At 43.7% G+C, this 12,952-nt stretch overlaps 2 protein-coding genes across 4 annotated transcripts in view; one reads left to right on the top strand and one right to left on the bottom strand.

The window, feature by feature from the left end:
* Positions 1-11,835, bottom strand: part of CNBD2 (cyclic nucleotide binding domain containing 2) — a gene marked incomplete at its 5' end in the record, with an annotated part of 54,403 nt that extends 42,568 nt beyond the window's left edge. For 2 of the 3 annotated variants that reach the window (XM_082746241.1, XM_082746244.1), the window contains 2 exons: positions 9,209-9,262; positions 11,545-11,835. In XM_082746241.1, coding sequence (XP_082602367.1) covers positions 9,209-9,262; positions 11,545-11,835 — 345 coding nt within the window. The remainder of the gene's footprint in view (positions 1-9,208; positions 9,263-11,544) is intronic. The other variant, XM_082746242.1, reaches the window with a different exon arrangement.
* Positions 11,836-12,055: 220 nt separating this feature from the next.
* On the top strand, positions 12,056-12,845 carry SCAND1 (SCAN domain containing 1; the record flags this gene model as incomplete). Its single annotated transcript, XM_082746296.1, has 1 exon — positions 12,056-12,845. One exon carries the CDS (start codon positions 12,056-12,058, stop codon positions 12,587-12,589), a length of 534 nt encoding a protein of 177 aa, XP_082602422.1. The 3' UTR covers positions 12,590-12,845.
* Between the last annotated feature and the right edge of the window lie 107 nt (positions 12,846-12,952).

The following is a 12,952-nucleotide window of genomic DNA, read 5'->3' as shown; positions in this document are numbered from 1 at the left end:
ATATCACAATGGGGGATTCTGGAAGAGAAGGCAGTGAGAAGGAATTACAATCTGGGAGTCTAACATTCATTGAGCACCCAAAGGCATGATCTTAGTTAATCCTCACAACTACCACAAGGTAAGTGTTCTCACACCCACTCCATACATAAGAATGAGGCTCCAAGTAGCTAACTGATTGCCAGTTGTGAGGCCATCTTAAAGGAGGAGCTTCTGGGTTCAGAGCAGGCGCACCCAACACCTCAGCCTAGGAGGCTCTCCAATGCTTAGAACTTGGAGACCCTCCAGTGTGGGTACATGACGCTGTCCTATAAATGTTGGCAAATCAGCAAATCAGGAACATTTGGAAAATCAGAAGTCCTCAGCTAAATGGGGTGCCAAATGTTAAAAGGAACTCAGTGACTAGAACTCAGTGACCCTGAGGTCCTTCCAAAAGTAGAGAATATAGGATTTAAAGTACTGCTGTCTGGGGTGCCTGGGTGGCTCAGTGGGTTAAAGCCTCTGCCTCCGGCTCAGGTCATGATTCCAGGGTCCTGAGATCAAGCCCCACATCTGGCTCTCTGCTCAACAGGGAGCCTGCTTCCCTTCCTCTCTCTCTGCCTGCCTCTCTGCCTACTTGTGATCTCTGTCAAATAAATAAATAAAATCTTTAAAAACATAAAAAATAAAAAAAAAATAAAGTACTGCTGTCTACTAGATTAAAGATGGCAGCTAATGATCGGAATTTGCTTTTATATGAGAATCTTTTTTTTTTTTTAAGATTTTATTTATTTATTTGACAGAGATTACAAGTAGGCAGAAAGGCAGGCAGAGACAGAGAGAGGGAGAAGCAGGCTCCCTGCTGAGCAGAGAGCCTGATGCGGGACTTGATCCCAGGACCCTCGGATCATGACCTGAGCTGAAGGCAGAGGTCACGCAGGTGCCCCCTATATGAGAATCTTTAAAAAAAAAAACTATGACCTCAAGTATTGCCTGATTGGCCATTCCTATCCAGCTAGGCCTATCTGCCAACCTTCTCCCAACTGACAGCCAAACGGAAGGACACTGAACACAGTGAAGACAGCCTGACAGCCAGGAAGACTCAAGCTCTGAATTACTAAATTCAAAGGCCACCACTCCTAGAGTGAGACAATGACCACTTACAGAGATGAGAAGAGACAGAATTGGGTTTTTTTCCTCCCTTGCTTAGAGAAAAAATGCAAAGAACTCAGGCAGAAACAGAGTAAGAAATAGTTTCAGAGAAAAAGAGAGAAGCAGTGTGGATTTTTTGCCTCCTCTACCACAGACCAGGTTTAAGGAAGGAAATACAAAAGTTTAGGGGCTTTCTGAAACAAACTACTGGGGATGGGGAAGGCAAGAAAGATAGCAGGAGGTGGCTATAGACAGGGAGGTATCCAATCAGTCCTCTGAGCTGCCTGAGATGCAAGTGACATGAAGAGGACCCAGACCAACAAGGGGCATTGGATGATGCCAGTAAGTAGGGCCAAGACCCTGATGAGACACTGAAATTAGACACTTCTCATCTCCCCTCTTGCCAGCAGTGATTGTATAATTTCTGGAGGAACTGGATCAGTGTTAGGGAGAAAGAGGCAGGAAGTTTGGAGAACTCTGAACTGGCCTAAGATGAATCAATCAGTCTGAAATTACATCCCCTCAAAATTACTGAATTGGACCTCAATTTACCTGAAGACATCTAAATTGTCTAGTAGGAGGCAGGTGGGGACACAGTACAAACATTAAAGTCAGCTCTAGAAATTAAGGAAATGTTGGGCACCAGCGTGATTTGGTTAAGTGTCTGCATTCAGCCCAACTCATGATCCCAGGGTCCTGGGATTGAGTCCTGTGTTGGGTTCCCTGCTCAATGGAGAGTCTAATTTTCCCTCTCCCTCTGCGTCTCCCCCCACTCATGCTCGTTCTCCCACAAATAATTAAATAAAAAAAATTTTTTTAAATTAAGGAAGTGCCATTGCTATCCCAGTTTCTTTTCTTTTCTTTTTTTTTCTTTTAAGATTTTATTTATTTGACAGAACACACACAGGGGGAGCGGGAGAGGAAGAAGCAGGCTTTCTGCTGAGCAGGGAGCCCAATGCAGGGCTCCATCCCAGGACCCTGGGGTCATGACCTGAGCCAAAGGCAGACACTTAACAACTGAGCCACCCAGATGCCCCTCTGTCCTAGTTTCTAATCTTACGATTGAACTGTTGTAGAATAGAATGTCAGAAAGGGCATTGGCCCTATTCTTATGTGATCTTGGGTAAATTACTTAAGCACACTGGGCCTCACTTTCCTCTTTTTAAACTGAGTTAGAGGGCGCCTGGGTGGCTCAGTGGGTTAAGCCGCTGCCTTTGGCTCAGGTCATGATCTCAGGGTTCTGGGATCGAGGCCCGCATCGGGCTCTCTGCTCAGCAGGGAGCCTGCTTCCCTCTCTCTCTCTCTGCCTGCCTCTCCATCTACTTGTGATTTCTCTCTGTCAAATAAGTAAATAAAATCTTAAAAAAAAAAAAAAAACTGAGTTAGAGTCAATTCCACAAATAATTTCCTTTCTTTTTTAAAGGATTTATTTATTTATTTATTTGAGAGAAAGCTTGAGCAGGGGAAGGGGCAGAGGCAGAGAGAAAGAATCTTAAGCAGACTCCCCGCTGAGCACAAAGTCCAAGGTGGGGATCAATCCCAGGACCCTGAGATCATGACCTGAGCTGAAATCAAGAGTCAGACACTTAACCAACTGAGGCACCCTGGGGCCCCAAATAATTTCAAGATAAGATCCTTATTGTTTTGCTAATTATAAGAGTTATGCAACAGACATTTATAGAGCTTCAACTAGATGCAAAGCTTGAAAGGTGAAGACACCGTCTCTGCTCACGGTCTCTGTTCACGATATTGAGGGGATGGAAACTATAGCCATAAGAGAAAGTCGCACTAAAATAAAACTATAAAGATAAGTGAAGAAAGGGCAGGGCCTGATCAGAAAGCACGAAATGTGGCTGGAATATGAGATACCCAGGGGGTACAGCAAGAAGTGAAGTTGTGGGGCACCTGGGTGGCTCAGTGGGTTAAAGCCTCTGCCTTCGGCTCAGGTCATGATCCCAGAGCCCCACATCAGGCTTTCTTCTCAGCAGGGAGCCTGCTTCCCCCTCTCTCTCTGCTTGCCTCTCTGCCTACTTGTGATATCTGTCTGTCAAATAAATAAATAAAATCTTTAAAAAAAAAAAAAAAAAAAAGAAGTGACCGACTGCCATGCTTAGAGCCCTGCAGCTGCCAAGCTCCATCTTGTTCACTCACACAAAACCTTTGTCAGAAGGTCAAGCTTTGCTGATGACCCTAAGAGACTTCCTGCCAGCCTGGAATTCTACTCTAGTCCCTTCCCCATGCACACCTCCAACAAACAGCTGGTCCAGAAAGAACTCACTTCATTTAAAGGAGACTTATAATAAAAAAATAAATAGCACCAGACCCATATATTACAGAAAAGTGAAGAAGGAGGGGGCAGGGAACAAGAAAAACAAATGGCAGATGAAAGGCACTCACAGAAAAAAAAAAAAAAAAAATTAACATGAAACAGATGATAATCAGGAACCACAAAGAACTCAAAGGGCTTAATACATTTCAAAACGAGTTCAAAGCAAGATGCAATAGTTGAAAGAGATGATGAAGCAACTGGAGGAGACGGGCATTGGCAGAGCTCAGGAAGGAAGTGGGTGTGGTTTTTTTTTTTTAAACAAACAAAAAAAAAACATGTCCGAACTGAAGATCATTTCAGAAACATCAAAAAGGTAGCCTTGCTGAATACAGAGGCCAGGACTGCAAAAAGCAAGTGAAGGAGTTGTCAATTAACACGTAAAAAGGAATGAAGAAATACTATTATTAAAAGGTATGGAAGGGCGCCTGGGTTAAAGCCTCTGCCTTTGGGTTCTGGGATCCAGCCTCACATCAGGTGCTCTGCTCAGCAGGGAGCTGGCTTCCTCCTCTCTCTCTGCCTGCCTCTCCCGCCTACTTGTGATCTCTGTCGGTCAAATAAATAAATAAAATCTTTAAAAAAAAATAAGTAAAAGGTATGGAAATAGAGAGGAAAAGGGAGTAGGTTAAGTACATGGGGTTCTTCAACTTATAGAGATGTAATTTTTTTTTTTTTTTTTAAGATTTTAGTTTTAAGGGGGTGCCTGGATGGCTCAGTAGGTTAAGCATCTGCATTTGGTTTGGGTCATGATCCCAGGGTTTGGGGATTAAGCCCTGCTCAGGGGGAGAGTCTGCTTCTCCCCTTCCCTCTGCCCCTCCCTACACTGATGTGCTCGCTCTCTCTCTCTCACTCTCAAATAAATAAATCTTTAAAATATTTATTTTTAAGTAATCTCTATACCCAACATAGGGCTCAAACTTACAACCCCAAGATCTAGAGTTGCATGCTCTACCAACTGAGCCAGCCAGGCTCCCCTATAGCTGCAAATTTTAAAACACATTTTAAACCTGATAAACCAAGAAAAAGATGTATAAGCCTATTTAAAGGTAAAAAGGAAACTACCAGTAATAATTAAAACTGGAGAGAAAGGATGAGAAAAGGAGTATAAAGATTACTTTTTTGACTTTTGAATTTTATACTAGGCATATATATATATATATATATATATATATATGTATAAATATATATATGAACAAGTAATATATATATATATCACTTGTTAAAATGAATGCATCAATTTTTAATTTTTTTTTAATTTAAGTAAACTTTATCCTTAATGTGGGGCTTGAACTCATGACCCCAAGATATGTGTCACATGCTCTACTGACTGAGCCAGCCAGGCGCCCCTAAATGCATCAATTCTTAAGTAAATTAACAAAATTAGTGCAGTGCAATAAGCAATGCAGCTACTTGTAGAGCACACAATAAAAACAGGTTCATTGAATTCTAGAAACTAGCAGGGTTGCAATTAAATAGAAGTAAGTGAAAGGAGAAAATGACAAAAGGATTATAAAGTACCCAGTTCTACTTCTGGGTATATATTTGGAGGAATTAATAGCACAGGCTCAAAAAGATATGTGTATTCCAATGTTCATAGCAGTATTATTTACCATAGTCAAAAGGCAGAAAAACCCAAATGTTCATTGACAAATAAATAAGCAAAATGTGCTACATATATAATGGAATATTAGCCTTAAAAAGGAAGGATATTCTGATACATGCTATAATGTTGAGGAAACTTGGAAACATTGGAACTTGGAAACAAGTCAGACAAAAAAGGACAAATATTATAGAATTCCATTTATATGAGGTTTCTACAAGAGTCATATTCATAGAGACAGAAAATAGATTGGTGGTTACTGTGGGCTGGGAAGAGGAGTGAATGGGGAGTTATTATCTAATGAGTACAGAGCTTCAGCAGCTGGGGAAGATGAAAATTTGCTAGCAACAGATGGTAGTGATGGTTACAGGACAATGTGAATATACTTAATGCCATTGAACTATATACTTAAAGATGGTTAAAACAGTAAATTTTTTGTATATTTTAGCAAAATGTTTAAGTTTAAAAAACAAAAAACACAATGTTCTCCTTCCCCCTCCATGCTTAAATGATTGTCTAGAAGCCATTAGGTGCGACCAGCCATGGTAGGCATCTGCTTGGGGATGATGGAGGCTGTGGTTGGCAAGTAGGTAGTGATGGAGCACTGGGCAGGGTAAGGAGGATGGGAGATGGAAACAACAGGAGAAGAAGATCATGAGAGCCAGTTTCTCTCTGTTGAGAAAGAGAATTAAATGTATGGAAAGGGAGAAAACTAGAATAAAACCTATGGTGTTGAACTTGAGTTGAAGATGTTGGTGTGAACACATGGATTTTAATATATATATACACTGATATAGAAATAGACATATAAATATATATAGTTAAAATGACAAAAATCCAACTGAGGAAATTTGAACATCTAATTGGCTTTATCAAACAATTCCTAAATCATGGAACACTTACTCTAGCCAGCAGAGAGTCTCTGAAGAGTTATGCAAAATAGCTTTCATAGAGAGGAGTGTGAGACAAGCAAGTCCCTAGCAAAGGAAACATGAAGGTCATTAGAAGAAAGTAAGAGTTCAAGATGATGGCTTCTCATTGGATGAACCAACCACAGCACTTTCCATTGGCTGGGCTTGTTGCTGGGCCAGAAGAATATCTTCCTTCTGCTAGAGTAGTGAAGTTGTAACCCCTTCCTGTTGGGAGATGCAAGGTACCTCTCCTGTTTGGGGTAACTGGCCACAGGTGGTTGTGTGAAAGCTCTCCCTACAAGCCTTCCCAAGTCCAACTTTAGTTGAGGTTTCGTTTATTAACTTTCCTGGTACTTTTCCTCACTCTGTTCATGAGGGAGCCTAGGAGCAGCGATTATCCCAACAGCAATGAACAAACCCAGTGTCCAAATCTTGGTTTTTCTTCCTTTCTTTCTCTTTCTCTCTTTCTTCTTCTCGCCCCCCCCCCCAAATCTTAGTTTCTAAACACCATTCTCCAATAAAAGAACAAGGGATTCTTGGAGAAATGGCTGATTAAAAGAGCTTAACCCACTGGCTCAGTGGGTTAAGCCGCTGCCTTCGGCTCAGGTCATGATCTCAGAGTCCTTGGATTGAGTCCCGCGTCGGGCTCTCTGCTCAGCGGGGAGCCTGCTTCCCCCTCTCTCTCTCTGCCTGCCTCTCCGTCTACTTGTGATTTCTCTGTCAATAAATAAATAAAATCTTAAAAAAAAAAAAAAAGAGCTGGGTTAGGGAAGGTACAAGATGTGTTGAAAAGTATGGAAATTTTCAAAAAAATGATGGGGATGTGTCAAAACGACATAGAAGGGGCACTTGGGTGGCTCAGTGGGTTAATCCTCTGCCTTCGGCTCAGGTCATGATCTCAGGGTCCTGGTATTGAGCCCTGCATCAGGCTCCCTGCTGAGCAGAGAGCTGCTTCCCTCCCTCTCTGCCTGCCTCTCTGCCTACTTGTGATCTCTATCAAAAAAATAAGTAAAACCTTAAAAAAAAAAAAAATAGAAATCAGCCTGAAGGGATTCTGACTGGTCAAATACAGGGTAATTTGGGCATCAGAAAAAATAATGAATTCCAGTGGCAACCAAGATGCAGTAACCCACTACAGGCATTCTCCTCTGTCCACTGTAACCAAAACTTTGGATAAAACACAACTTGGGACTCTTACAAGTAAATAATGGCAAGTGTAATGGGGTGGGGGGTGGATCGTAAAAATGAAAAAAAAAAAAAAAAAGCCCCAGTGGGGGTGAGTTTCTTGGTTAAATGAAGCCATAGGATACAAGTCATTAGACAAAAATCAATTTGTATTTCTATATACTACTGAACAATTAGAAACTGAAAATTTTAAAACATCATTTTAGTAGCACTAAAAACATGAAATACTTAGGTATAAAGGTAATACATGAAGATTCTGTATGCTGAAAACAATAAAACACTGATGTATGAAATTAAAGAACATCTAAATAATACCAGATCTGCTACCAGTTCCTTTACACATATTTTCTCTTTGACTCCTCAGAGTCATTCTGTGTGGTAGTTACTACCCCCAGGCTCGTAAAGGGTTTGACTTACTTAAGGCCATATAAGAATTCATAGCAGCTTCACTTTGGAATAGCCCCGAACTGGAAATAACTTAAATGTCTCAACCAGCAACTGGCTAAGATAAAAGAATTCATAGCAGCTTCACTTTGGAATAGCCCCGAACTGGAAATAACTTAAATGTCTCAACCAGCAACTGGCTAAGCAAACCATGGTACATCCACACCATGGCTTATTATTCAGTAATAAAAATAGATAAACTATGAAACATATAAAACAAGCTAGATGAATATCTAGGGAATTATTCTAAGTGCAGAAAGCCAGTCCCAAATGGTTACACACTCTATGACTCTATTTATATAACATCTTTGAAATGACAAAATTATAGAGATGAACAGATTAGTGTTGCCTGTGGCTAGAGATGGGGGGTAGGGGAGAGGGAAGGGTGTAATTATAAAGTGGTAGCATGAGGGACTGTCAGAACTAGACCTCAAGACCTGACCTTTGCTGCCTACCTACTTGAACTCACCACACTCTGTTCCACATTTTTCTTTAAGCTCTTCTTTCCAGCTTATCTCTTTAACTCTGGCAAAAGACCCAACAGGCAGAGCATCCTGTGATGGAAACTGAAAACCCTCAAGCAGTAAGGACTGCCTGGACAAAATGCTACAACTGGCCCAGACCACCCAGATCAGCTTGAACTTAACCCCTGACCAACACATGTGCAGATGGGCCCTGGAGTGATCAACTGTTACCTTTACCTCATTGTAATACAAAAATCTCCACTCAAAGAGGAGCAAACCTCATTTACATAATACACAATTCATGTATAGGCATGTTTCCCTTAAAGCGCACACACAACTTTGTGCCATCTTGATGACAAGGCTCTCCTATCTAAATAGTCATCCTAACCCTAAAAAAAGGAATCCATTCACCCTTGCTCAAAGAGTCACAGCTTTGGAAGTTATTACCTGTGATCTCCTTATTGCTACAAACATAGTTTACATTGTGAGAGCACTCTATGTGGTATAGTTTCTACCTGTGATCTCCCAAGGTTCAAACTCACTTTAGTTCAGTTACAGGAACTTAGTGGTTACCAAACATTTCTGGATACTGATTGTGGCACAGGTGCATGAATCTACATTTGATAAAATTGCATAGGCCTATACATATACACAATTAAGCACTTCTGAATAAACTCTTTAGATTGCATCATCAATTTCCTGGTGTTGATAGGGTACTATGATTGTGCAAGACGTCACCACTGGGGAAGACTGGGTGAAGTGTTCATGAGACCTCTCTGTACTATTTTTGCAACTTCCTATGAAGCCATAATTTTTTCCAAATAAAAAGCCTTTATATCTAGGCTTCTTTCTATACTGCAACCCCCAACAATATGCCATTAAGACACCCGTCTCTGAAAAGAGTATGGGAATCATATTAGTGCTCCCCTTCATAGATGAAACCCACTACTTGTCCTCTTTTCCTTGATTCAATATTTACTCAGAGTCCAGCTGGAAATCAGGCCTTGTGTTGGAAGCTAAATGATAGAAGATACATGATCTATAATCCCTTCCCAAGAAAGCTCCCAACCTAGTGCTAATGAGAAGGCCTAATATGATAAGAACACTGGACTACAAGTGAAAAGAATTCTGTCCTCATGGAACCACTTACTAGGTATTTTAGTTTGGACCAATCCATTTCCTCTTGTTGTGCTGACTTCTTAACCTGCAAAATTCGGGAGAATGGAATACATATGAATATATTTTAAACTTAACCTGGGTCCTGTGGGTGGGTTCAAGGACACCTGGAAATCACCTGAAATCATATGCATAAGTATGTAGGATAATTTCAGAAGATGTATTTTAACCTTTTTTTTTTTTTTAGATTCTGGGGGTTTGCTCACCCATAGAGTTTAGAATAACTGCATCTAACTTTTGGATTTAATGTCAATGTGCTCTTCCATTGTAACATTCCACAATTCTAATAGATCTAATAGATCTCCAAGATCTCTCCATTTCTAATACTCCACGATTCTAATCGGGATGCAAGAAATGGACTAGAGAGCTAACATTCTGTGACTCCATGGACAAGAGTTCATTCCCTTCCTGACAGAACAATAAAATTTTCAACATGAAATTCTAGACAGTCTATGATTTAACCTCCAAATGACCTTCCAACCTCAGCTTTCATCCCTTTCCCAGACCCTGGCCACTCCCCTCGGAGTAATCTGCAGTTTCGTTCCCATTCAGTGTCTGCCTTGGCACAGGCAATGCCTTCTACCTGGACTGCCCCTAGATCTACCCTTTTTCTTGAGTATCATCTTGAAGTTCTCCTCCCCAGTGAACTCTTCCATGACCCTTCATCCTTGCAGCAAGGTTTGATGTGCTCCCTTAAACCTGGGTTTCTGACTGCCTGCTACCACCCAGGGAATAGGACTATTGGTTCACTCAGGGCACTGAACCAAAAATGCCAAGAGGCAAGGGAGAGTAAGTAAAGGTTTGAAACTAGTTGGTATAGCAAACTCTAGACCCATTTTCCCACCTCTGGAAATAAAAATATCAGCTCTAAGGAAAACCACATCCTGAGAGCAAAAGTAATTTAAAAGAAAAAATAGTAAATGTAAACAGCATTCTGTTTACAAACAGACAAAAGAGAGTGGTGAGGATTGAGGCCATCTGGAACAGAGTATCTTCACCTCCAGCTACTTGTTGATAGGAATGTAAGTGGGACCACTGTGGTCAGCACACCTACTTTTTCAAGAAAAGCTGGAAATCCAGATTTGCATGTGAAATTTCCCAATTTTAAGTGTCAATAGCTAAAAAAATATTCAAGACCCATTGCAATGACTTTCAAGGTTTTCAAACTGTGAAAAATGTTTTGTGAGGATCCACTTCCACCCATCCAAGAGAGCACACCCTATGGGGGAGGCAAGTTTTATATCAGGGCTGCTGGTGTATTGCTAGTTGTTAAACACACCAACTTCTTCTGCAGAGAGCTCAGACAAAACCTAGTTTACAGGCCTCTGTCCCTCTCTGGGTCTTCGTTTCTCCATCCATAAAATGGCAATACAAAATACAACTGTCAAACAGAATATATCACTTAAGGGTTATCAGAGATACATGCTTTTATCTGCATCATCACACTGAATTCTCATAAATTCTATGAGGTAAGCTGTATTACCTTCACATTTTACAGATAAAAAATGTAGCTCAGAGATAGCAACTTACCTAATGAAGACACCACCAAACATATAAAAAGCCCTCTCCTTCAAAGGGCTTTACTGATTTAGTTCTCTCAAGTCTGACCTAAGGCAAATAAACCCTGAAATGGGGATTCCATCAAGGCTGCCTGACTCCACAGGCAGCACAGGGCTGCTTAACAGAAATACAATGCACACCACACATATAATTTCAATTTGTCTAGTAGCCACATTTAAAAAGTAAAATGACACAGGTTAATTTTAATAATACACTTTATTTGACCCAACATATGCAAAATACTATCAATCTAACATCGACATAAAAAAAAATAGAGCTATTTTACTCTTTTTTGTACTAAATCGTGGGTGTATTTTAGATCACAACACATCGTAATTCCGACTAGCCACATTTCAAGGGTCCATGCCTATGGGGCAAGGCACTTACTAATCTTAATGTTAAAAGCAGAACCCAGAGAGGCACCTGTCCCTTGGTTTCAAAGGACACGCAAAATACAATAATGGCACACAGTTCTTGAGCATATAGCTTTTGCCATGGGAGGAGCGAGTCTTATTATGTGTGTTGGGGATCTTCACACTTTATATTTTGTCATCCTCGCAACAAGGTGAATGCCACTGCCCTCCTCTTTTGACGGAAAGAGGACTTCCACGTGTCAGGGCCTCCCCCAGTGCCGACCTCCGTCCCGCCGTCCCCTCTCCCACCACGGGCCGGGCGCCAGCCCCAGAGAAATCTTGGCTCGCCCTCATCCCAGTCAGGGGAGGCGCACACCCAGCTGGAGGTGCAGATCACCTGCGGGCCGAAGAGCTCACAGTGAGTAAAGACTCCTCTGGGCTCCTCCTCCTCCAGCTCTTCATCCGCCTCTTCCTCCCCCTCCTCCTCGGACGCCGATTTTGACTCTGACTCCGAGTCCTCGAACTGGTGCTGGGAGGCAACATCGCGAACAGTAGACCAGCGCACACTGAAAGAGGTCCACTCCTGCCTCTCTGTCGCAGCCGCCTCCTGACAGGACTCGCTAACGTGAGCGGGCGCCGCTTCCGGGAGCCCTGACTTGGCTTCCGGGCGCTCTGGCACCGAGCTCATCGCGGAAGCTAGGGCGGACTTCCGCTTCCGGCCCCCTCAGGCGCTTTGCGAGTGAGGTTTAGTTTGGCCCGCTGTCTGCCAGCCCCCACTCGCCTACCGGGAGGCCGCGCGAGCTCGGCCCTTAACGCGTCAGGCCCCTCCCTCTTTCAGCCCCTCCCCGCGCAGCGCAGTGCTGAGGCCACGGCTGCGGGACAAAGAGTGACGTCCAGAGGCTGGAGTCATGGCTGCGTCTGAGTCGAGCTTTGTGGTTGCTGGGAACCTCGCGCTGTCGCCAGAGAAGGAAGAAGGAGCCGGCCTGAGCTCAGGCCCAGAGCGTAACTCTGCGGTTTCCTCGTCGACCCCTGAGGCCCCACCGCCTGCCCCTGAACCCTCCACCCCCAACGCCGCGGTCCGCGAAGCGATTCCTACGCCTCCTGCGGCTGCCTCCGTGGCCTTGGAGCTGCCGCCCACAAGCCTGGGCTCCCCGCCGCTCGCCGAAGCTGCTCCGCGCTCCCCTCCACACCCTGGCGGCTCCCGACCCGGCCCGGAGACGTTCCGCCAGCGTTTCCGGCAGTTCCGTTACCAGGACGCCGCAGGCCCGCGGGAGGCGTTCCGGCAGCTACGGGAGCTCTCTCGCCAGTGGCTTCGACCCGACATCCGTACGAAGGAGCAGATCGTGGAGATGCTGGTGCAGGAGCAGCTGCTCGCCATCCTGCCTGAGGCGGCGCGGGCCCGGCGGCTTCGCCGCCGCACCGATGTGCGCATCACGGGCTGAGCGGTGGAGAAGCGGGCGGCCAGGCGTGGGCGTTCTCTGGACTGGGGCCACGATCGGGTCTGGCGGCCTGAGCCTGGCTCTCCATTCCGCGCTGATGAAAAACTAGTTTTGGGCAGCTCCAGTCGTCTGATGTGTCCCTTTCGTTCGTCCTTTAGTAGGTTTATTTTCCCGAGCTTATCTCCTTCCAACCTCCTTTTTGGCTGATGGCGAAACCAGGTTGGGAGCCCAAGAGAATAAAGCCTTTGTTCCCTGTTCATTTGGCATTTTCTGGTTTGTGTGTGTGTGTGTGGGTGGGTGGGACCATTAACGCGTTGGCTAGGCCTAGGCCTCCACATCTGGGATATTTTTATCCTGCTCGCTCCA

Source organism: Mustela nivalis, assembly GCF_964662115.1.
Source record: "Mustela nivalis genome assembly, chromosome: 8".
In the NCBI taxonomy this organism is placed as follows: domain Eukaryota; kingdom Metazoa; phylum Chordata; class Mammalia; order Carnivora; family Mustelidae; genus Mustela; species Mustela nivalis.
This window is presented reverse-complemented; position numbering and strand designations above follow the sequence as displayed.